We start from the raw sequence: 23998 nt of genomic DNA, 5'->3' as shown, positions 1-23998 counted from the left end.
GTAAGCCATTTAGGACCGAGATGCGGAGGAACTTCTTCACCCAGAGAGTGGTGAACCTGTGGAATTCTCTACCACAGAAAGTTGTTGAGGCCAATTCACTAAATATATTCAAAAAGGAGTTAGATGAGGTCCTTACTGCTAGGGGGATCAAGGGGTATGGCGAGAAAGCAGGAATGGGGTACTGAAGTTGAATGTTCAGCCATGAACTCATTGAATGGCGGTGCAGGCTAGAAGGGCCGAATGGCCTACTCCTGCACCTATTTTCTATGTTTCTATGTTTCTATGTTTCGCTGCACTCCCTCTATGGCAAGTATATCCTTTCTTGGGTAAGGAGACCAAAACTGCACACAATACTCCAAGTGTGCTCTCATCAAGGCCCTGTATAACTGTAGTAAGACATCCTTGCTCCTGGCCTCAAATCCTCTTGCAATGAAGGCCAACGTACCATTTGCCTTCCAAACTACTTGCTGCATCTGCATGTTTGCTTTCAGTGACTGGTGTTCAAGGACACCCAGGTCCCTCTGTACATTGACACTTCCCAAGCCATCACTGTTTAAATGATACTTTGTCCTTATGTTTTTCCTACCAAAGTGGATAACTTCACATTTATCCACATTATACTGCATCTGCCAAGTGTTTGCCCACTCACTCAACCTATCTAAATCGCCTTGCAGAGTCTTTGCATCCTCCTCACAACTCACAATCCCACCTAGTTTTGTCGTCAGCAAACTTGGAAATATTACATTTGGTTCCCTCATCCAAATCATATATATAAATATATATATTTTGTGAATAGCTGGAGCCCAAGTACTGATCCTGTGGTACCCCACTAATCACTGCCCGCCAGCCTGAAAAAGACCGTTTATTCCTACTCCCTGTTTCCTGTCAGTTAACCAATTTTCAATCCATACCAGTACATTACCCCCAATCCTATGTGCTTTAATTTTGTACACTCACCTCTTATGTGGGACTTTATCAAAGGCCTTCTGAAAATCCAAATACATTACATCCACTGGTTCTCCCTTATCTATTCTATCAGTTACATCCTCAAAATATTCCAGTTGGTTTGTCAAACATAATTTTCCTTTCATAAATCAATGTTGACTTTGTTTAATCCCGTTGATATTATCCAAGTGTGCTGTTATCACATCCTTTATAATAGATTCCAGCATTTTCCCTACTACTGATGTCAGGTTAACCGGTCTGTAGTTCCCTGTTTTCTCTCCCTCCTTTTTTAAATAGTGGGGTTACATTTGCCATCCTCCAATCTGCAGGAACTATTCCATAATCTATAGAATTTTGGAAGATGACAACCACTGCATCTACTATTTCCATGGCTACCTCTTTTAGTACTCTTGGATGCAGATCATCAGGCCCTGGGGATTTATCGGCCTTCAGTCCCATTAGTTTCTCCAACACTATTTTCTTACTAATAATTATTTCCTTTAATTCTTCTTGCTCACTAGACCCTTGGTTCCCTAGCATTTCTGGGACGTTATTTGTGTCCTCTTCCGTGAAGACAGAACCGAAGTATTTAATTCTGCAATTTCCCCCTTGTTCCCCATTACAAATTCTCCTGTTTCTGTCTGTAAAGGACCTACATTTGTTTTCACTAATCTTTTTCTTTTTACGTACTTTTAGAAACTATTACGGTCTTGTTTTTATGTTCCTTGCAAGTTTACTCTCACTCTATTTTTCCCCTCTTAATCAATCTCTTGGTCCTTTTTTGCTGAATTCTAAACTGCTCCCAATCCTCAGGCTTGCTACTTTTTCTGGCAACTTTGTATAACTCCTCTTTGGATCTAATATGATCCTTCATCTATTTTATTTAGCCATGGTTGGGCCACTTTTCCTTTTTGTTTTTACGCCAGAGAGGAATGTATAATTGTTGCAATTCATGCATTCATTCCTTAAATATTAGCTTTGCCTATCCACCGCCATGCCTTTTTAACGAATCTTCCCAATCGATCATAGCCAATTCATTCCTCATATCTTCATAGTTTTCTTTGTTTAGATTTAGGACCCTAGTTTTGGATTGGACTACTTCACTTTCCATTTTAATAAAGAATTCAATCATGTTATGGTCACTCTTCCCTAAAGGACCCTGCACAACAAGACTGTTAATTAACCCCTTCTCATTACACAATCATCATCATAGGCAATCCCTCGAAATGAGGATGACTTGCTTCCACATCAAAAAGGGATGAGTTCACAGGTATTTCAATGAAGGACCTAATATTCCAGGTCCTGAACTACATCTTGAAAGGTGGAAGATGCCTGTGCGTAGATTTTTTTTTAACGTGTGGTGCCGTTGCACACCAGCCACCACACGGGCTTCACAAAGCTAAGTCTTGGTACAGTGGCAAGGATTAACCAAGATGACTGGAGACCTGCTCTGCTGTACGGACCTAGTGTGGACTGGCCCGTCCTGCCCCTGGGCCCTTGCCTCTCCTGGTTCCGGACCCTCGCCTCTCCTGGGCCCCGATTGCATCACTCTTCGAACTCTTGCCGTTCCTTCACCCTGACCTCATGGCTCCTTCGCCCCAACCTCGCCACTCCTGCTGTACCTGCCTGCACTGCAATCAGCCGTTACACAATACCCAGTCTAGGATAGCCTGTTCCTTAGTAGGCTCCTCAACATACTGGTCTAAAAAACCATCTCGTACACACTCCAGGAATTCAACTGCCACAGTATTATTACTAATTTGGTTTGGCCAGTCTATATGTAGATTAAAGTAGTACCCTTGCTACATGCACCTCTAATTTCCTGTTTGATACCACTCTAGGGAAGTCCAAAGTAGATGCCAGCGTACTTCCCTTGCAGGGAGCGTCCAACTTCCTTTCCTGGCCCCCATGTTGGCAGATGTGAGCGGCCCAAGGAGTGGGAACTGTTAACTATGTCAGCCATCATCACCCCCCTCAAAAAACCTACACTTGAACCCCTCTGTTCTTGCAAACTACTGCCCCATCTCCAACCTCCCTTTCCTCTTAAGTTGTTGAATGTGCTGTTGCCGCCCAAATCTGTCCCCATCTTACCTATAACTCCATGTTTGAACCCCTCCAGTTAGATTTCCACCCTTGTCCCACCACTGAAACAGCCCTTATCAAAGTCACAAATGACATCCTATGTGACTGTTACCGTGGTAAACTATTCCTCCTCATCCTTGGACGCGATTGATAACACCTTCTCTTCCAACAATTCTCCTCCATTGTCCAGCTGAGTGGGACTTCCCATGCCTGGTTCCATTGTTATCTATCCAGTCATAGCCAGAGAATCACCTGCAATGGCCTTTCTTCACGCTCCCGCAACTTTGCCTCTGGAGTCCCTTCAGGATATGAATAAACTTCAATAATTAATTATTTTAAATAAATGTGCCATTATTGAATGAAGTCTGATAGGGAGTGTATATTAAAAAGAAGTGCCAATATAAAACTAATTTTAAATCTTTATTAGTTTCTGTCAAATACTTACCTATCTTGTGATAGAATTTGTTCTCTCATGCCTATTGAAAGATCTTGAGTCCATTTTAATGGGAAAAATTATATGATTTTGCTGCAGAAGTCTGAACTTATTTGTTACTATTTTAGGCAACTACATTGCTAACGATGGACAAGTATTTGGCAGAAGACGTTTCAACCATCAACAACACTTGTTTTAAGTTGAATTCGTTGCAGTTGCAAGCACTGCTTCAAAGTTATCACTGTGCACAGGATGAGCCCTATATCCCCCAGGTATCTAAATTGCTAAAGCGCAGTTTAAATTTTGAGGTTGCACTTTAAGCACTAATAGAGCTGTCGTATTGGCATTGTTTAGCGTTGAAACCTTTGGACAAGCCCAAAGGTGATGTGGGAGCGTGAAGGAAAGGGAGTATTTTTATTGGCTGCAGAATCCTGATCAAAACTAAAGGTTGTGCTGGACAATGAATGAGTTAAGTATTTTTGGTTTCAGTTAAAGATAAAAATGCTTTTTTAAAAAAAAAAGCACTGTGATGTGCTTGGGGCTGTTTGCTGACTGCTAGTAGTTGCCACGTTAATACTACATAAAAAAAAATCTAGACCTGCCTAAAATTGTGGGGCTTTCCTTTAAGTGAAATGAGGATTAAATGTAAGATTATACAAGACGCAAGCATAATATCTTGATTCCGTTTGAAGCTGCACAACTGTGAGGTGATAACTGGGAGGTGAGGACTGTCCAATGTGATTGAAAGCATGATTTCCATTTTTAAACCTGGGCAGCCCACTTCTTTTCACAAAAAGGACTGTTCAACTCGATTTTGTTGTAGTCCTAGTAGTGTACTGTTGCAAACAAATGTAATGTTTAAGCCCAATCTGCCATAGTAATTGTTTTAAAGTACATTACTGGGCATGCTCTGTTGCTGAAAAAATAATTATTTCTGTATCCTCCTCTTCCTGTCACCTCCAGCATGGGGTAAATGTCATCAGAAATAGCCTCTAGATATATCAATGTCCCGGACACAGGTTTGTGGACCAAGAGCAGTTTGAATTCACTTGGAGTGTGGGGGCAGAGCGATGTTGACTTCTCCCACACAATCGAAGGTATTGAAAATCCGCGGCTGTGTGTGTGCATACACACCCCCGAAAGCGGATTTCTCCTCCTACGTGAGGCCAGTGCAGAGATGTGAACCATCCACATTGTGTTTACAACAGTGTCTATTGGAAGTTATGAGCCTATCGTATAGTTCTGAATGGTGTGTGCACATTTCTCCTTGTATCTGGATTTATATTCCATAAAAGAAGCAGAAATGACAGCCGCGCTTTAGTGGATAGTAGTCTCGCCTCTGAATCAGGAGGTTGTGGGTTCTAGTCCCACTCCAGAGACTTGCGAACATAATCAAAACTGACACTAAAATGTAGTACTGAGTGCTGCACCGTCGAAGGTTTGGATGAGGCGTTAAACCAACTGTCCTCACAGTTGGGTCTGAAAGATCCCATGGTACTATTCAGATTAGAGTAGGAGTGTTTTCCCAGTGCCCTGGCCAATATTTATTCCTCAACCAACATTGCCAAAAAGCAATTATCTGGTCATTTATTTTGTTACTACGTGTGGGCTCTTACTGTGCATTAATTGGCTGCTACATTTCCTCTGTTACAACAGTGACTGACTGCATTTCAGAAGTATTTTGTTGGCTGTAAAGCACTTTGCCATGTCCTGAGGTAGTGAAAAGCACTGTTATTTCTTTCTAAATGAAGCTTTGGACAGATGGCAGCAGAAATTGGGATTAAAGGTGAAAACCAGAGCTTTACTGAAGCTCCATAGCAAGAAGACATTTGGGCCCGAGATAAACATTAGAGTGCTCTCTACAAAGTAGGGTGAAGTGCCAGACAAGTTTCTAAAAATACATGCAAAGACTGGGTCAGATCCTAGAGGTAAGTGAAAAACCTAACTATAACGTACACTGGCCTGGAACCGAACTAGGACAGCAGGGGATTTGTGACCATTTGTCCTGGCCAATATTTATCCCTCAATCACCATAACAAAAAAAAAACAGATTATCTGGTCATTATCATATTGCTGTTTGTGGGAGCTTGTTGTGCATAAATTGGCGCCGCATTTCCTACATTGCAAGTGATTACACTCCAAAGGTACTTCATTGGCTGTAATCCACCAGGTTAATTAATTAGTCTTGACTGGTTAAAATTATTCTTGGGTTTCAAAAGCTTGTAGGGGATGGAAAGACTGAGGGAGGTAGAGTTTCATAGTTCTGTGTTCCTGGGAGAGAAGAGAGTAGGAGACAGTGTGGTGAATCTTGGAACACTTTTGAGGGTAGAGATAGGAAGCAAGAGCATGAATGGCATCTTTGGTGCTTGGGAGAAACAAGGAAGTTCAGAGAAGGAATGATAAGGTGTGAAGGAGAGTCAAGGTAGCAACAAGAAAAGTTTGGAAGCTAGATTAAGAAAGTCTAAATGTGTTCATTTTTTGGAGGTAGATGTAGGTATAAATTTGATTCCTAATCATAGAAACTTAAAAAAAAAATAAAAAGTTCTTGTCATCATACACTGTTTTCATGTCATAAGAATATAAGAACATAAGAAATAAGAGCAGGAGTAGGCCATTTGGCCCCTCGAGCCTGCATTTAATAAGATCATGGCTAATCTGATCATGGACTCGGCTCCACTTCCCTGCCTGCTTCCCCATAACCCTTTATTCTCATCACTCAAAAATCTGTCTTAAATATATTCTGTATGTCCTGTATAAACTACAGAGATTTCATGAAAGTGAGAAGATCTCCCACATAGTTGTTGCAAAACCCAAAATTGGCAAACAAAATGATAACTGAGAAAACCCAAAAAGACCTAGCTCACTGAGTTACAAACAAACCACCATGACAGTATCACCAATGGGCAATGGAAAATAGAAAATGCAATACTAGTTTACTCCATTTATTCTTTGCTGGAATAAAACTCGAGTCCAGGATTTGTCCAGTTGCACTCACTGGATGGCACCAGTCCCATACAGTAGTGTCATAGTTATGGTACCAGACCAGCAACCCAGAGATCACAAGTTCAAACATGGCAAATTTTTCAATTTAATTACATTAATCTGGCCAGCATTTATTGCCCATCCCTAATTGCCCTTGAAGGTGGCGGTGAGCTGCCTTCTTGAAACGCTGCAATCCGTGTTTTGAAGGTACTCCCAAGGTGCTATTGGTAGGGGTTTCCAGGAATTTGACCCAGCGATGATGACGAAATGGTGATATATTTCCAAGTCAGGATGGTGTGTGACAGGAGGGGGACTTGGTAGTGGCGCTTGGCCTTCTAGAGGTAGAGGATGCGGGTTTGGGAGGTGCTGTCGAAGAAGCCTTAGTGAGTTGCTGCAGTGCATCTTGTAGATGTAGGTGGAGGGAATGAATGTTTATGGTGGTGGGCTGCTTTGTCCTGGATGGCGTTGAGCTTAAGCGTTGCTGGAGCTGCACTCATACAAGCAAATGAGGAGTATTCCATCTACTCCTAACTTGTGCCTTTTAAGATGGTGGAAAAGCTTTGGGGAATAAGGCAGTGAGACAATTGCCACAGAATACCCAGCCTCTGACTTGCTCTTGTAGCCACAGTATTTATGTGGCTGGTCCATTTACATTTCTGGTTACTAGTGACCCCCAGGATGTTGATGGTGGGCAGTTCGATGTAATACAATTGAATGTCAAGGTGAGGTGGTTAGACTTTCTCTTGTTGGAAATGGCCATTGCCTGGCACTTGTGTGGTGAGAATGTTGTTTGCTACTTATCAGCCCAAGCCAGAATGTTATCCAGGTCATGCTGCATGCAGGCACGGACTGCATCATTATCTGAGAAGTTGCGAATGGCACTGAATACTGTGCAGTCATCAGTGAATATCTCCAGTTCTGACCTTATGATGGAGGGAAGGTCATTGATGAAGCAGATGAAGGTGGTTGGACCTCGGACTCTGCCCTGATGAACTCCTGCAGTGATGTCCTGGGCTGAGATGATTGGCCTCCAACCACCACAACCATCTTCTTTTGTGCTAGGTATGGCTCCAGCCAGTGGAGAGTTTTCCCCCTGATTCCCATTGACTTCACTTTTACTAGGGCTCCTTGGTGTCACACTCTGTCAAATGCTGCTTAGATATCAAGGGCAGTCACTCTCACCTCACCTCTGGAATTCAGCTCTTTTGTCCATGTTTGGACCAAGGCTGTAATAAGGTCAGGAGCCAAGTGCTCCTCGTGGAACCCAAACTGAGCATCGGCAAGGAGGTTATTGGTACTGTTTGATAGCACTGTTGATGACTCCTACCATCACTTCACTGATTGAGTATAGACTGTTGGGGCAGCAATTGGCCGGATTATATTTGTGCTGCTTTTTGTGGACAGGACATACCTGGGCAATTTTCCACACTGTCTGATAGATGCCAGTGTTGTAGCTGTACTGGAACAGCTTGGTTAGAGGTGCGGCTTGTTCTGGAGCACAAGTCTTCAGCACTGCAGCCGGGATGTTGTCAGGGTCCATAGCCTTTGCTGTATCCAGTGCACTCCGGTGTTTCTTGATATCACATGGAGTGAATCGAATTGACTGAAGACTGACTTCTGTGATGGTGGAGACCTCTGGTGGAGGCATCTTCTGGCTGAAGATGGTTGCAAACGCTTCAGCCTTGTCTTTTGCATCAACATCATTGAGGAAAAAAATGTTCATGGAGCCTCCTCCTCCCATTAGTTGTTTAATTGACCACCACCATTCAGGACTGGATGTGGCAGGACTGTAGTGATTTGATCTAATCTGTTGGTTGTGGATTGCTTAGCTGTCTATAGCATGCTGCTCTTGCTGATTTAGCATGCATGTTAAAAAAAAAAAGTTGATTTATATAGCACCGTTGACGACCACTGGACGTCTCAAAGCACTTTACAGCCTATGGAGTACCTTTGGAGTGTAGTCACTGTTGTAATGTAGGAAACGCAGCAGCCAATTTGTGCACAAGCAAGCACCTGACCAGATTATCTTTTTTGTTATGTTGATTGAGGGATAAATATTGGCCAGGACACCGGGGATAACTCCCTGCTGTTCTTCGAAATAGTGCCATGGGATCTCTTACATCCACCTGAGAGAACAGACGGGCCTCGGTTTAACGTCTCATCTGAAAGACGGCACCTCCTACAGTGCCGCACTCCCTCAGCTGCACTGGAGTGTCAGCCTAGATTTTTTTTTTTGTGCTCAGGTCCCTGAAGTGGGACTCAAAGGCGAGAGTTCTATCCAATGCTGTGATGCTTCACCAGGTTGATCTCATTTTAGGTACTCCTGGCATGCTATTCTACACTCATTGAACCAGGTTTGGTCCCGTAGCTTGATAAAGGTAGAGTGAGGAATATGCCAGACCATGAGATTATTAAGCGTTGTGGAATACAATTCTGCTGCTGATTGCCCTCAGCACCTCAGATGTACTGTTTTGAGCTGCTAGATTTGCTCTGAATCTGTCCAATTTAGCACAGTGGTAGAGCCTCACAACACGATGGAGGGTGTCCTCAGTGGGAAGATGGGTGCAGAGTGCCATGGTCAACCCTACCAATACTGTCATGGACCGATGCATCTGCGACAGGTAGATTGGTGAGAACGAGGTCAAGCAGTTTTTCCTTTCTGTTGGTTCTCTCATCACCTGCCGCAGGCCCAGTCTGGCAGCTATGTCCTTCAGGACTTGACCAGCTCAAATCAGTAGTGGTGCTACCGAGCCACTCTTGGTGATGGACATTGTAGTCCTCCACCCAGAGTACATTCTGTGTCCTTGCTTCCTTCAGTGCTTCATAAGAACATAAGAAATAGGAGCAGGAGCAGGCCACCTGGCCTCTCGAGCCTGCTCTGCCATTCAAAAAGATCATGGCTGATCTGATCATGGGCTCAGCTCCACTTCCCTGCCCACTCCCCAGAACCCTTTATTCCCATGTCGCTCAAAAATCTGTATCGCTGAATAAATATATTCAATGACCCAGCCTCCACAACTCTGGTGCAGAGAATTCCATAGATTTACACCTCATCTCAGTTTTAAATGGGGGGGCCCCTTATTCTGAGACTATGTCCCCTAATTTTAGTTTCCCCTTTGAGTGGAAATATCCTCTCTGCATCCACCTTGTCGAGCCCCCTCATTATTTTGTATGTTTTAATAAGATCACCTCTCATTCTTCTGAATTCCAATGAGCATAGGGCCAACCTACTCAACCTATCTTCATAAGACAACCCCTTCATCTCCAGAATCAATTTAGAAAACCTTCTCTGAACAGCCTCCAATGCAAGTATATCCTTCCTTAAATACGGAGACCAAAACTGTATGCAGTACTCTAGGTGTGGCCTCACCAATACCATGTACAGTTGTAGTAGGTCTTGTCTGCTTTTATAATCTATCCATCTTGCAATAAAGGCCAACATTTGCCTTCCTGATTACTTGCTGTACCTGCATACTAACTTTGTGTTTCATGCATAAGGACCCCCAGGTGTCTCTTTACTGCAGCAGTTGGCAATTTTTCTCCATTTAAATTCTAATTTGCTTTTCTATTTTTTTTCTGCCAAAGTGGATAACCTCACATTTTCCCACATTACACTCCATCTGCCAAATTTTTGCCCACTCACTTAGCCTCTCTATAACCCTTTGCATATTTTTTGTGACCTCACAATTTGCTTTCCTACCCATCTTTGTATCATCAGCAAACTTGGCTACATTACACTTTGTCCCTTCATTCAAGTCATTAATATAGATTATAAATAGTTGAGGACCCAGCACCGATCCCTGCGGCACCCCACTAGTTACTGTTTGCGAACCGAAAAATGACCCATTTATCCCGACACGCTGTTTTCTATTAGTTAGCCAATCCTCTATTCATGCTAATATATTACCCCCAACCCCGTGAACTTTTATCTTATGCAGTAACCTTTTATGTGGCACTTTCTGGAAATGCAAATACACCATATCCACTGGTTCCCCCTTACCCACCCTGCACATTACATCCTCAAAGAACGCCAGCAAATTTGTCAAACATGATTTCACTTTCATAAAACCATGCTGATTCTGCTTGATTGAATTATACTTTTCCAAATGTCCCGCTACTGCTTTCTTAATAATGGACTCCAGCATTTTTCCAATGTCAGCTGTTAGGCTAACTGGTCTATAGTTTCCTGCTTTTTGTCTACCTCGTTTTTTAAATAGGGGTGTTACATTTGTGGTTTTCCAATTCGCTGGAACCACCCCAGAATCCAGGGAATTTGGGTAGATTACGACCAATGCATCCACTATCTCTGCAGCCACTTCTTTTAAGACCCTAGGATGCAAGCCATCAGGTCCAGGGGACTTGTCTGCCTTTAGTCCCATTATTTACTTCAAGTGCTGTTCAACATGGAGGACTCCTGATTCATCAGCTGAGGGAGGGTGGTAGGGGTAATCAGCAGGAGGTTTCCTTGCCCGTGTTTGACCTGAAGCCATGAGACTTCCTGGGGTTCGGTGTCAATGTTGAGGACTCGCAGGGCTCCTCCCTCCCAATTATATACCACTGTGCCGCCACCTCTGGTGAGTCTGTCCTGCTGGTGGGACAGGACCTCTAGGGCTGGTGATGATGGAGGAATATGGGACATTGGCTGAAACATATTTGTGTGTGTGGGTGGGTGACTGTCAGACTGTTGTTGACTAGTCTGTGGGACTGCTCTCCCAATTTTGGCATAAGTCCCCAGATGTTAGCGAAGAGGACTTTGCGGGGTCAACTGAGATGGGTGTCTGAATCCAGTTCCTAGTTCAATGTCGGCTGGTCTGTCTGGTTTTATTATAATTTTTCATAGTGATTTGTTACAACTGAGTGGTGTGCTAGGCCACTTCAGAGGGTAGTTAAGAGTGAACGATATTGCTGTGGGTCACATAAGCCAAGCGATAGGTTTCCTTCTCTAAAGGGCATTAATGAACCATTTGGAGTTTTACGACAATCCAGTAGTTTCATGGTCACCATTACTGATTTTTATTCCAGATTTATTTAATTAACTGGATTTAAATTCCCCAGCCGTGGTGGGATTTGAATTCATGCCTCCGGATCATTAGTCCAGGCCTCTGGATTACTAGCCCAGTAACATAAGCACTATGCTATGATACTCCAGTCCCACACAATTTGCTTTGACTCGGCAACAAGGAATGGCATACTAAGAACAAATGTAAAAAAAAACTGCTCACTGTTGTTTTGAAAGCACCAACCCAAACATGGGCCCTTGTCTACACTCAATCCACTACAGCTTTCCTCGAATCCCTTAACTCAATGTAATTTATTTCTTCTCTCTCTCTTCCCCCATCTCCCATCTCTTCCCCCACCCAATCTGTGCACAGCTAAACTGTGGCTAAAAGTGGTAAAACGTAGTTCTACCTATTAGTGCATCTCTAGACAGCAGCACCTATTGCTTGAATTATTCAGGTATATTGTATTTTATGTTCAAAATATTTTAAGATTGATAGCTGTCAAAAATACTTCATTTAGAAAACAAAAACACTACCCCAGGTCTCTCTTCCAAACTCAGAGCGTGTAGGCGATATACTCCCAGATCTCCTTCAGTGTTGCCTTCAATTTGGCCATTAATCAATGCACGAGAATAGAAGGTAACTTTCCTTGGAATGTTTTCCCTTCCCCACAGACAACTTCCTCCCTTTTGCTTCTCTCTTATGGTACGTGGAATTTTGCTTCGTGTCACTCTCTGATGTAGCTCTTTAAAATACTAATGCGTCATGCAATCCACACTCTCTCAATCTGCTAGTTATTGAATTTGCATCGATAAATGTAATGCGATGTAACATAAAACTTGTTCCTCCCTTCCTGTTTTTTTTTAAGTCATGTATACTGACCAATTGATTTTTGCTTTTTTAGGAGTTGATTGAGAATGTAGTGGCGTTAGCAGAGAACACAGCCGATGAACTTGCTCGCAGTGATGGTAGAGAGGTGCAATTGGAAGAGGACCCTGACCTACAGTTACCTTTTCTGTTGCCTGAAGATGGATATTCTTGTGATGTTGTCAGGAACATTCCTAATGGCCTTCAGGAATTCTTAGAACCACTCTGCCAGAGAGGTAATTTTTTTTCCTTTGTATTGCTCATGGTGGTAAAATAATTGAAAATGTTCCATTGCTTTTGCTAAAGGCAGGAATATTACAAAATTCCTTGCTGGATGCGGTGTTCCTTTTTAGAAATTGATGTATCGGAATTGTTTGTACTGCCAGACAACACCTTTGTTGGAAAACTTGCCACTTTAGTAATTAAACTTGCTTCAGAATTTTACCAAATTTTTCATGTTATTTTCCATTATCTCAGTTGATGGCTGGTATGACTAGTTTTCAAAGGAACTAATTGTTTTCTTAAGTTATAGCTCAGGTATCTGATTATCATCTCAAAATAATTTAAAATGTAAATCTACAAGTTATCACCAAACTTGAAGTAACCTGTACATGTGCCCCAAAATTGATTGGCACGCTCAGTAAACTTACTACTTCATGAGATTGTAACCAACCTGTTTCTCTTTATGCACTGCAGGTGTTTTGTATTAAAATAAGTCAGGGCTCCCCTGAATCTCTCCAATTTACATAAGATTACATAGGATATATGGCACAGAAACAGGCCCAACCAGTCCATGACGGCATTTATGTTCTACTCGAACCTCCTCCTGTCTTTCCTCATCTAAATCTATCACTATCAGCATAACCCTCTATTCCCTTCTCCCTCATATGCTTGCCTAGCCTCTCATTAAATGCATCTAGACTATTCTCCTCAACCGCTCCCTATGGTAGTGAGTTCCACGTTCTCACCACTCTTTGGGTAAAGAATTTTCTTCTGAATTCCCTCTTGGATTTCTTGGTGACTATCTTATATTGATGGCCTCTAGTTATACTCTTCCCCACAAGTGGAAACGATCTCTCTCTATCCACTCTTATCAAAAACTTTCATAATTTTAAAGACCTCTATTAGGTCACCCCTCAGCTGCCTTTTTTCAAGAGGAAAGAGATCCAGCCTGTTCATCCTTTCCTGATGTATACCCTCGCATCTCTGGTATCAACCTTGTAAATCTTCTCTGTTCCCTCTCCGGTGCCTCTATATCCTTTTTAATAACATGGCGACCAGCAGACTGTACGCAGTATTCTAGGTGTGGTCTAACCAAGGTTCGAAATAGGTTTAGTAGAATTTCCCTACTTTTCAATTCTATACCTCGAGAAATAAACCCTCATGCTTGGTTTGATTTTTCTATGGCCTTGATAACCTATGTCGTAACTTTTAGCGATTTATGTATTTGTACTCTCAGATCCCTTTGTTCTTCTACCCCACCTAGACTGTCGCCCTCCAAGTAATAAGTGACCTCTCTATTCTTCCTACCAAAAAGTAATAGCTCACATTTGCCTGTGTTGAACTTCATTTGCCAATTATATGCCCACTCTGCAAGTTTATTAATGTCCTCCTGTAATTTGTTGCAGTCCTCTTCACTATTGACTCGCCCCCAATTTGGTGTCATCCGCAAATTTAGAAATTGTTTTTGATTCCAACGTCTAAATCGTTAATATAAATTGTGAACAACAGTGGTCCTAGCACTGATCCTTGTGGAACACCACCTGCCACTGTGGATAGCTACCTTTAACTCCTACTCACTGCTTTCTGTCTTGAAGTCAGCTAGCAATCCATTTTGCTACTTGTCTCCTGACTCCACATTCTCTGACCTTGTTCATCAGTCTATTAAGGGGTACCTTATCAAAGGCCATTCGAAAATCTAGATAAATTATATCTACTGCATTACCATTGTCTACTCTCTGTTACCTCTTCAAAAATTTCAATGGGGTGGGTCAAGCAAGACTTTCCCTTTTTGAAATCCTACTTAATTATATGGAGCAAGAATTTCCCAAGTCTGTGTTGAGTTAGCGGGTGTACTGGTAGATGCTGTTGAATTAGGAACGACATTTGGGCAGGGATCCCACTATCGATTGCTATCCAGCTAGAGGTGCATGTGGCAGTGTGTCGCAGGGACAGGATCAGGCAAGGCTGAGTTGTTTTTAACCACTGCCCTACCCACCTGATATGTGTTAATGCATGCTGTAGGAACTCACAGGTGAATAAAGTTTTTTTTTAATGAGGTGAAGTAAAAGATGAACTGTACCCCAGCAAGGAATTCTTAAAAAAAAAAGGAAAAGAATTGGCAGATTTAAAAAAAATGTTTTTGTACATTTATGATTATACTCGCAGTTTATGATGAACATTTGTTCTTTGTCAAAATGTTCAAACATCTGATATATAGGATGAGGCTTTATCATGTTACTGGTGTAATGTCCAGGTTTTGTTTTCTCTGTCATTGTTTTTCCATCCTGCATTGTGAAAGCCAGTATTTATGGAGGTTCTTTTAAACTCACAGCCAGGGCTTTCCCAGTGAATCATTTGGTAAATGGACTATCTGTAATGATACTGAATCAGCAAGATTGTTGGTTTGATCCCTTTGTTGATTAGCCTGTTTTTGAATGGCAGTGGAACACTACAGTTGGATGGAGAGAAGTCAGCCAGTTTTTCACTCCTGATCACGGGCTCCTGTTGGAAAGGGTGCACACGTGGACATCAGGCCAGACCAAGACCAGCTGTGGCTGTGATCTCCCTGCCCCTCCATCACCCCAACTCCCAATAAACCTCACTATCTAGAGTTATCCAATATGTGAGATATCTAATCTGGTGCTCGCAGAACCATACACCATTCAGTGCTGACACTTTCAGATGTAGGGGGCAATTAGGAAAATAGAAAGATGTGCAGCCAACTGATTTGCTGATTTCTCAATGCAAATTGTGAACTTGAATCTACAGCAATTAGGCAATTCAAGTAATATTCAAAAAAAAAATGTTCTCCATCCTTATTTTGGCAACCATATCATTCAGTACAGTACCAGGTTCCCTCATCACCGAGGTGTCCACCCTCTGACAGTACCTAAGACAAGCAGAAGTGCTACATTAAACCTAGTTAAGGATGTAACTAGTAGAGTGGATAAGGGAGAACCAGTGGATGTGGTGTATTTGCACTTTCAAAAGCCTTTTGACAAGGTCCCACACACAAGATTAGTAGCAAAATTAAGGCACATAGGATTGGGGGTAATGTATTGACATGGTTAGAGAACTGGTTGGCAGACAGGAAGCAAAGAGTGGGAATAAACAGGTCCTTTTCAGAATGGCAGGCGGTGACTAGTGCGGTATCACAAGGTTCGGTGCTGGGACCCCAGCTCTTTACAATACATATTAATGATTTAGACGAAGGAATTGAATGTAATATCTCCAAGTTTGCAGATGACACTAAGCTGGGTGGCATTGTGAGCTGTGAGGAGGATGCTAAGAGGCTGCAGGGTGACTTGGACAGGTTAGGTGAGTGGGCAAATGCATGGCAGATGCAGTATAATGTGGATAAGTGTGAGGTTATTCACTTTGGTGGCAACAACAGGAAGGCAGAATATTATCTGAATGGTGACCGATTAGTAAAAGGGAGGTGCAACGAGACCTGGGTGTCATAGTACATCAGTCATTGATAATAGGCATGCAGGTACAGCAGGCAGTGAAGAAAGCAAATGGCATGTTTGCCTTCACAGCGAGAGGATTTGAGTATAGGAGCAGGGAGTTGTACAGGGCTTTGATGATGCCACACCTTGAATATTGTGTACAGTTTTGGTCTCCAAATCTGAGGAAGTGCAGTGAAGGTTCACCAGACTGATTCCTGGGATGGCAGGACTGACATATGAAGAAAGACTGGATCGACTAGGCTTATGTTCACTGGAATTTACAAGAATGAGAGTGGATCTCATAGAAACATATAAAATTCTGACGGGACGGGACAGGCTAGATGCAGGAAGAATGTTCCTGATGTTTGGGAAGTCCAGAACCAGGGGTCACAGTCTTAAGGATAAGGGGTAAGCCATTTAGGGCCGAGATGAGGAGAAACTTTTTCACCCAGGGAATTGTGAACCTGTGGAATTCTCTACCACAGAAAGTTGTTGAGGCCAATTTGTTGGATATATTCAAAAGGGAGTTAGATGTGGCCCTTACAGCTAAAGGGATCAGGGGGTATCGAGAGAAGGCAGGAGTGGGGTACTGAAGTTGCATGATCAGCCATGATCACATTGGCCTGCTCTTGCACCTATTTTCTATGTTTGACAGCCCCTGACCAATTCACCTATAGTTTATCAGGCTCAAAATCTAATGAATGGCTATGCAGGAAAAGGTCCCCATTCCTGCTTCATACCACGCGCACTGAATTAAATTTGTGCATAACCATTCTATCTACGTTGGTCTAAAAATAATTACGCTCTGCAGCATCCAAGCACAGGCTGACCAGGTAGCAAAACTATTTGGATTTCTTGGACATGGGAGTCAGTACAGCAGCACCCTTTCTCAGACAAGAGGCTATTTGAGGAATTGGTTGAGGCATTGCTGAAAAGGTTGAAAAGGGGCCATGGGAAACCTTGGGAAATCCCACAAACAACTGTAAAGGGACAGCTGAGGCATGGTCAGTACCTAACGTTGTACTCATTGGAACCAGAATGAGGCATTAAGCCTTTCTTAACTGCCTGCTGTGGTGTGCCACTTTTATCCCAACACCGTAACACCCCATGCACCCGCTTCCCCCCCCCCCCCCCAAACGCAAAGAAAATGCAAGAGGGGCTCCTTACATTGAAAATAGGTGCAGGAGTAGGCCCTTCGAGCCTGTACCACCATTCGATAAGATCATGGCTGATCATTCCCTCAGTACCCCTTTCCTGCTTTCTCTCCATACCCCTTGATCCCTTTAGCCGTAAGGGCCATATCTAACTCCCTCTTTAATATATCCAATGAACTGGCATCAACAACTCTCTGCGGCAGGGAATTCCAGAGGTTAACAACTCTGAATGAGTTTCTCCTCATCTCAGTCCTAAATGGCCTACCCCTTATCCGAAGACTGTGTCCCCTGGTTCTGGACTTCCCCAACATCGGGAACAATCTACCCGCATCTAACCTGTCCCGTCCCGTCAGAATCTTGTATGTTTCTATGAGATCCCCTCTCATCCTTCTAAACTCCAACGCATAAAGGCCCAGTTGATCCAGTCTCTCCTCATATGTCAGTCCGTTCATCCCGGGAATCAGTCTAGTGAACCTTCGCTGCACTCCCTCAATAGCAAGAACGTCCTTCCTCAGATTAGGAGACCAAAACTGAACACAATATTCCAGGTGAGGCCTCACCAAGGACCTGTACAACTGCAGTAAGACCTCCCTGTTCCTATACTCAAATCCCCTAGCTATGAAGGCCAACATACCATTTACCGCCTGCTGCACCTGTATGCCACCTTACAATGACTGATGAACCATGACATCCAGGTCTCATTGCACCTCCCCTTTTCCTAATCTGCCGCCATTCAGATAATAGTCTGTCTTTGTGTTTTTGCCCCAAAGTGGATAACCTCATATTTATCCACATTATACTGCATCTGCCATGCATTTGCCCACTCACCTAACCTGTCTAAGTCACCCTGCAGCCTTTAGCGTGTCCCTCACAGCTCACACCGGCACCCAGTTTAGTGTCATCTGCAAACTTGGAGATATTACACTCAATTCCTTCATCCAAATCATTGATGTATATTGTAAAGAGCTGGCGTCCCAGCACTGAGCCCTGCAGCACTCCACTAGTCACTGCCTGCTATTCTGAAAAGGACCCGTTTATCCTGACTCTCTGCTTCCTGTTTGCCAACCAGTTCTCTATCCACGTCAGTATATTACCCAATACCATGTGCTTTGATTTTGCACACCAATCTCTTGTGTGGGACCTTGTCAAAAGCCTTTTGAAAGTCCAAATACACCACATCCACTGGTTCTCCCTTGTCCACTCTACTAGTTACATTCTCAAAAAAATTCTAGAAGATTTGTCAAGCATGATTTCCCCTTCATAAATCCATGCTGACTTGGACCGATCCTGTCACCAAATTTCCAAATGCTCTGCTATTTCATCTTCAATAATTTATTCCAACATTTTCCCCACTACTGATGTCAGGTTAACCGGTCTATATTTACCCGCTTTCTCTCTCCTTCCCTTTTTAAAAAGTGGTGTTACATTAGCTACCCTCCAGTCCATAGGAACTGATCCCGAGTCGATAGACTGTTGGAAAATGATCACCAATGCATCCACTATTTCTAGGGCCACTTCCTTAAGTACTCTGGGATGCCGACTATCAGGCCCCGGGGATTTATCGGCCTTCAATCCCATCAATTTCTCTAACACAATTTCCCGCCTAATAAGGATATCCTTCAGTTCCTCCTTCTCACGAGACCCTCGTCCCCCAGTACCTTTGGAAGATTATTTGTGTCTTCCTTCGTGAAGACAGAACCCAAGTATTTGTTCAATTGGTCTGCCGTTTCTTTGTTCCCCATTTATAAATTCACCTGAATCCGACTGCAAGGGACCTAAGTTTGTCTTCACTAATCTTTTTCTCTTCACATATCTACAGAAGCTTATGCAGTCAGTTTTTATGTTCCCTGCAAGCTTCTCTTACTCTATTTTCCCCCTCTTAATTAAACCCTTTGTCCTCCTCTGCTGAGTTCTAAAATTCTCCCAGTCCTCAGGTTTACTGCTTTTCCTGGCCAATTTATATGCCTCTTCCTTGGATTTAACACTATCCTTAATTTCCCTTGTTAGCCATGGTTGAGCCACCTGCCCCGTTTTATTTTTACTCCAGACAGGGATGTACAATTGCTGAAGTTCATCCATGTGATCTTTAAATGTTTGCCATTGTCTATCCACCATCAACCCTTTAAGTATCATTTGCCAGTCTATTCTAGCCAATTCATGCCTCAAACCATCAAAGTTACCTTTCCTTAAGTTCAGGACCTTAGTTTCTGAATTAACTGTGTCACTCTCCATCTACATAAAGAATTCTATCATATTATGGTCACTCTTCCCAAGGGGTCTCGCACAACAAGATTGCTAATCAGAAGCTGGTTGCAGCCTATGTTTAGATGATGATTGAGGAAATGTTGAATGCTGTTCCCTCCACTTGCTGCATTGAATTCAGGATTGTTTACATGTTAGGCAAGGGAACAAATTGCATTTATGCAGTGCAGCAAATGTTGTTTGCTGGAGTTATTGTTGATTGTCAGGCCAGTAAAATTTAGCATTTTACTCCCATTAATTTGTTGTCCCCAAAAGTATTCAACCCACCTTGGTTTTCAAGCTGTTGAATGACAGTGAATAGTGAGGTGGGAGAAGAAACCAAAGGTTATAATTTGGACACCGACCAAACACCCTTGGCACAAAGGATAAGTACTATAGAGAGCCCAACACGTTCTAAGAACCAAAACATGATCTTGTGTACAAAGTAATCTGGGAGGTAGTGTGTCTGGGAAGAACAATAAACATCACCTTATACTATAAGCAGCTCAAGAGATGTCTCATATTTTCTTGGGGTCTCCAACTGATGGACAAATAGCACTGACAGACTGTGTATCTCAGGCCATGAAGAAAGAATCGAGTTCATTAACCAGTACAATTAAACAGAAGCAAAAGCAGATTATACTATCACTCATGACCTCCCAATGACTTTTCAAGCAAAAGTCAACAAGACTTGCATTCTTAATGAAATGATTTTACATGAGATGCAAACTGAAGTCTGCATTTACTTCCACACAAGCGGCAGTTGAATGAAGAGGAGAACTATTGAACTACAAAAAGTGCTGCCAAGCTTTTATTTAGATTGAGCAGTTTTTGCCTACAGAGCTGTCAATCATAAATAGACTTCACCAGTACCAAGTCAGTGCCCTCCACCTGATTTGTAGATTTTCCTTTGTTTCCTGCAAAACTGGACTGTGTGCCTGATAAAAGCACATGTTGAGACACCTCTCTTGCTTTGTAAATATGAGAAGATCAGTATGTTATTTCTATCTCCTGGTCACTATTCTTGTCAGTTACAAAATCAAAAAGAAAAGGTTTTTAATGACTCGGAACCTGCCAGATCTTTGAGCTGTCATGTCTCCAAGGAGAAACTGAATAGGTATAGTTCATCTGAAGACTGCATGCTTACATACTGGGATCAGAGAGAGCCTCAGGTTCTGCATCACACAGCTGCACTTGCAATGCAGTGGTCTATTTTGCTGGCTTTATCCCAAGGATATTCACTAAGTGCTTCTTTGTGGTGGTAACCTCATTTCGCATTTGTTAATACATTTCGAGTGGGTTTTTGGTGAGCTCAGAAACAGAAGTAGTTGATCCAGTCTCAGCCCAGTTATAACACCTGTAGTTCAAGATGGATTGGGAAAGATTCTGATTGGACAGTGTGTCTACCATAATTCCTGCACGATGTTTGTGCAATCCTAACTGTGTTCAACCTATCTTGTGCTTAGAGGCTAATGTCATTTACCTGTTAACTACCTGATCTTAAATGTCAGCTTGGTTTAGTTGGTAGTTCACTCATCGCTTTCAAAAATTATGGGTCTGAGCCCCAAAATGGCAAAATATCGACCTACAGTTCAGTCAAATATTGAGAGAATGCTGCATTTTTGATGGTGATACCTTTGGATGAAATATTGAACACACCGGTCTATCTGCTTGCTTAGGTGGACATTAACGATCTTAATACACAACTTGAAGAGCAGAGTTCAACCAAATGTGATCAACATTCCTCCCTCAACTAATAACAGCCAAACAGATTAACTGGTCATTCATCTCATGGCCATTTGTAGGACGGCAATAAAGTGGCTGGCATGTTTGGTTAGGTCACATGTCACCGATTTCCCAAAATAATTATGAAGTTGTTTGACATTTCAATGTGGGTAGACATACAATTTCAAGTATTATTTAAAATCCTAAAATGTACAAAACTTGAAACCACTTCCCAGGCAATATAGTAGCATTACCAAGTAACTGTAATTGCCCAATAGTGCTCACACCACCAAACTAGAATTTTGTGAATTTATGCTGTGCCACCAATGACAATCTAGTACAGTGCTGATGAATAAGAACATTTCTGTTACCCATTGTAAAAAAAAAAAAGTGTCCTTTGTCCAAGATTTTATTTTTAATCAGAAAATGCAGAAAATACACGAAGAGTCAATCAGAGGTAAAGGCAAATGTTATGTGTATCAAAGTCCGGGTTTTACATCTGCAATGTTTGTTCTAACTAGTCAGATCTTGACAAACCTCCGTGTGGTCCAGTATATATCTCTTTCAGATTTGTAGTTTTTGTTCAGTTATCTGCTTTTTCTTTGGTTGCATTAATGAGATCCTCGTTATCACTGGGAGGTTATGAGATACATAATCTAGTGAGATCCATGGAATTCACCTCTGTATACGTAATGCAGTTTTGCTGGTTAAAACTTAAGCAATTTTGAAATATGTGATCTAATTGAACAGGCTTCTAATTGAATGGCCTACTCCTGTTCCTATGATATGACAGCGGCATCTCTATGTACTACCTGGTTTTCCTGGGTAACTTTTCTTACAAAGTCATCTGAATAAATTTGTCACCTCTGAAAATTTTCTTTTCTATTCGTTCATGGGGTGTAATTGCCCTTGAGAAGATGGCGGTGAGCTACCTTCTTGAACTGCTGCAATCAGTGTGGTGAAGGTGGTCCCACAGTGCTGTTAGGGAGGGAGTTCCAGGATTTTGACCCAGCAACGATGACCGAATGGCGATATATTTCCAAGTCAGGATGGTGTGTGACTTGGAGGGGAGCTTAGAGGTAATGGCGCTCCCATGCGCCTGCTATCCTTGTCATTCTAGGTGGTAAAGATCGAGGGTTTGGGAGATGCTGTTGAAGACGTCTTGGCAAGTTTTTGCAGAGCAGCTAGTAGGTGGTACGCACTGCAGCCACGGTGAGCCGATGGTAGCGGGAGTGAATGTTTAAAGTGGTGGATGGGGTGCCAATCAAGCGGGCTGCTTTTTCCTGGATGGTGTCGAGCTTCTTAAGTGTTGTCGGAGCTGCACTCATCCAAGCAAGTGGAGAGTATTCCATCACACTCCTGACTTGTGCCTTGTAGATAGTGGAAAGGCTTTGGGGAGTCAGGAGGTGAGACACTCACCGCAGATCTGCTCTTGATGTCTCAGTATTTATGTGGCTGATCCAGTTAAGTTTCTTGGGATTGGTACCAAAATTGTGTATCTATAAAGTATACTTTAAGTATACTTTATAGATAAAAGAAACCTTCATCTATAGCATTTCCTTTTTTTTTTAAAAAGACCTACAGTAGTGAGTGATCAGGGTCTTTCTAAAAACTGACCAATGGACTAGGAGCTTGCATCTTTCTCCGCATCAGATCAGTAAATCCTCATTTTTGTTGTAATGTTGAGCTCCAAGTTTTACAGATACACTACCAACCACAATGTGTTCTTTCCTGTAGGCTTTTGTAGGCTAACACCTCATTCACGATCACCTGGCACTTGGACAATTTATTTTGAGAGCGCAGACTACGAAAGCCATTTTCCACCTGATGCTACTGAGTTGGTAGGTTGGTTCTAAAGAGTAGATGTTCTGTGTGTGTATATGTGCCTCCCTCCCTCAATATTGCAGTGTCATATAAAGGATTCGGAGCACATACATTGACTAAGGGTGTATTTATAGCACAGTTGTATGGTGTGCAAGTGTACCTTAAAATGTATTGACGTGAGATAGTTGGCATTAATTAAATACAAGAGAGACTACTAGCAAAGTTAAATAAAACCTTCAGGGAGGAGTTTAAAGAGTTCAGAATCAACCACATTTAATCCTGCTAATGTATTTGGTGCTAGAGGACTGGAGAATTGCAAATGTTACACCCTTGTTCAAAAAAGGGTGTAAGGATGAACACAACAACTACAGGCCAGTCAGATTAATCTTGGTAATGGGGAAGCTTTTAGAAACGATAATCCAGGACTAAATGAACAGTCTTGGACAAGTGTGGATTAATTAAGGAAAGCCAGCACGGATTTGTTAAAGGCAAATCGTGTTTAACTAACTAGATTGAGTGTTTTGATGAGGTGACAGAGAGGGTTGATGAGGGCAATGCGGTTAACATGGTATACATGACCTTCCAAAAGGCGTTTGATAAAGTGCCACATAATGGGCCCAAGTTTCGGGCCGCGCCTAGAACGGCACAGCCCCGACCTGGACTTCTGTTTTTCGCACCACAAAGTGCGCCTAATAAAAACTTACCTATTCTCCCGCTCCCTGCAGGTCCTCTGGAGCTGGGCGCGGCGCAGCACGAGCTGTGGGGGGGCGGAGCCAGGTCCCTGCGCTGAAAACAGCGCCGGCACCTCTGCACATGCGCGCTACAGTGGGCGCGCATGTGCAGTAGCTCCAGGCGCCCAAAACTGTGTGGGAGGGGCCTGAAGCACGCAGCCCCTAACTCTGGCTGAATGGCCTCACTGGGGCTGCGTGGATAAGGCCTCCCACTCCCAGCTCCTCCTTCTTCCTGACTGGACGCGACTCCATTCCCCCACTCCCCGGGACTCAACCCGCGCTCTCCCCCGACCCCGACACGACCTCCGCTTCTCCCCCCCCCAACGACCCGACCTCTGCCCGG

General features: G+C 42.9%; 1 protein-coding gene across 8 annotated transcripts in view; it reads left to right on the top strand.

The window, feature by feature from the left end:
* The window catches only part of afdna (afadin, adherens junction formation factor a), a 282635-nt gene that overhangs the window by 179066 nt on the left and 79571 nt on the right, over window positions 1-23998 (top strand). For all 8 annotated transcript variants that reach the window (XM_070889970.1, XM_070889971.1, XM_070889972.1 and 5 more), the window contains 3 exons: window positions 3589-3732; window positions 12347-12545; window positions 22838-22941. In XM_070889970.1, coding sequence (XP_070746071.1) covers window positions 3589-3732; window positions 12347-12545; window positions 22838-22941 — 447 coding nt within the window. The remainder of the gene's footprint in view (window positions 1-3588; window positions 3733-12346; window positions 12546-22837; window positions 22942-23998) is intronic.

The sequence above is a fragment of the Pristiophorus japonicus genome, chromosome 9 (genome assembly GCF_044704955.1).
Source record: "Pristiophorus japonicus isolate sPriJap1 chromosome 9, sPriJap1.hap1, whole genome shotgun sequence".
Taxonomy (NCBI): domain Eukaryota; kingdom Metazoa; phylum Chordata; class Chondrichthyes; family Pristiophoridae; genus Pristiophorus; species Pristiophorus japonicus.
Note: the sequence above shows the minus strand (reverse complement) of the source record. Positions and strands in the feature narration are given on the sequence as shown.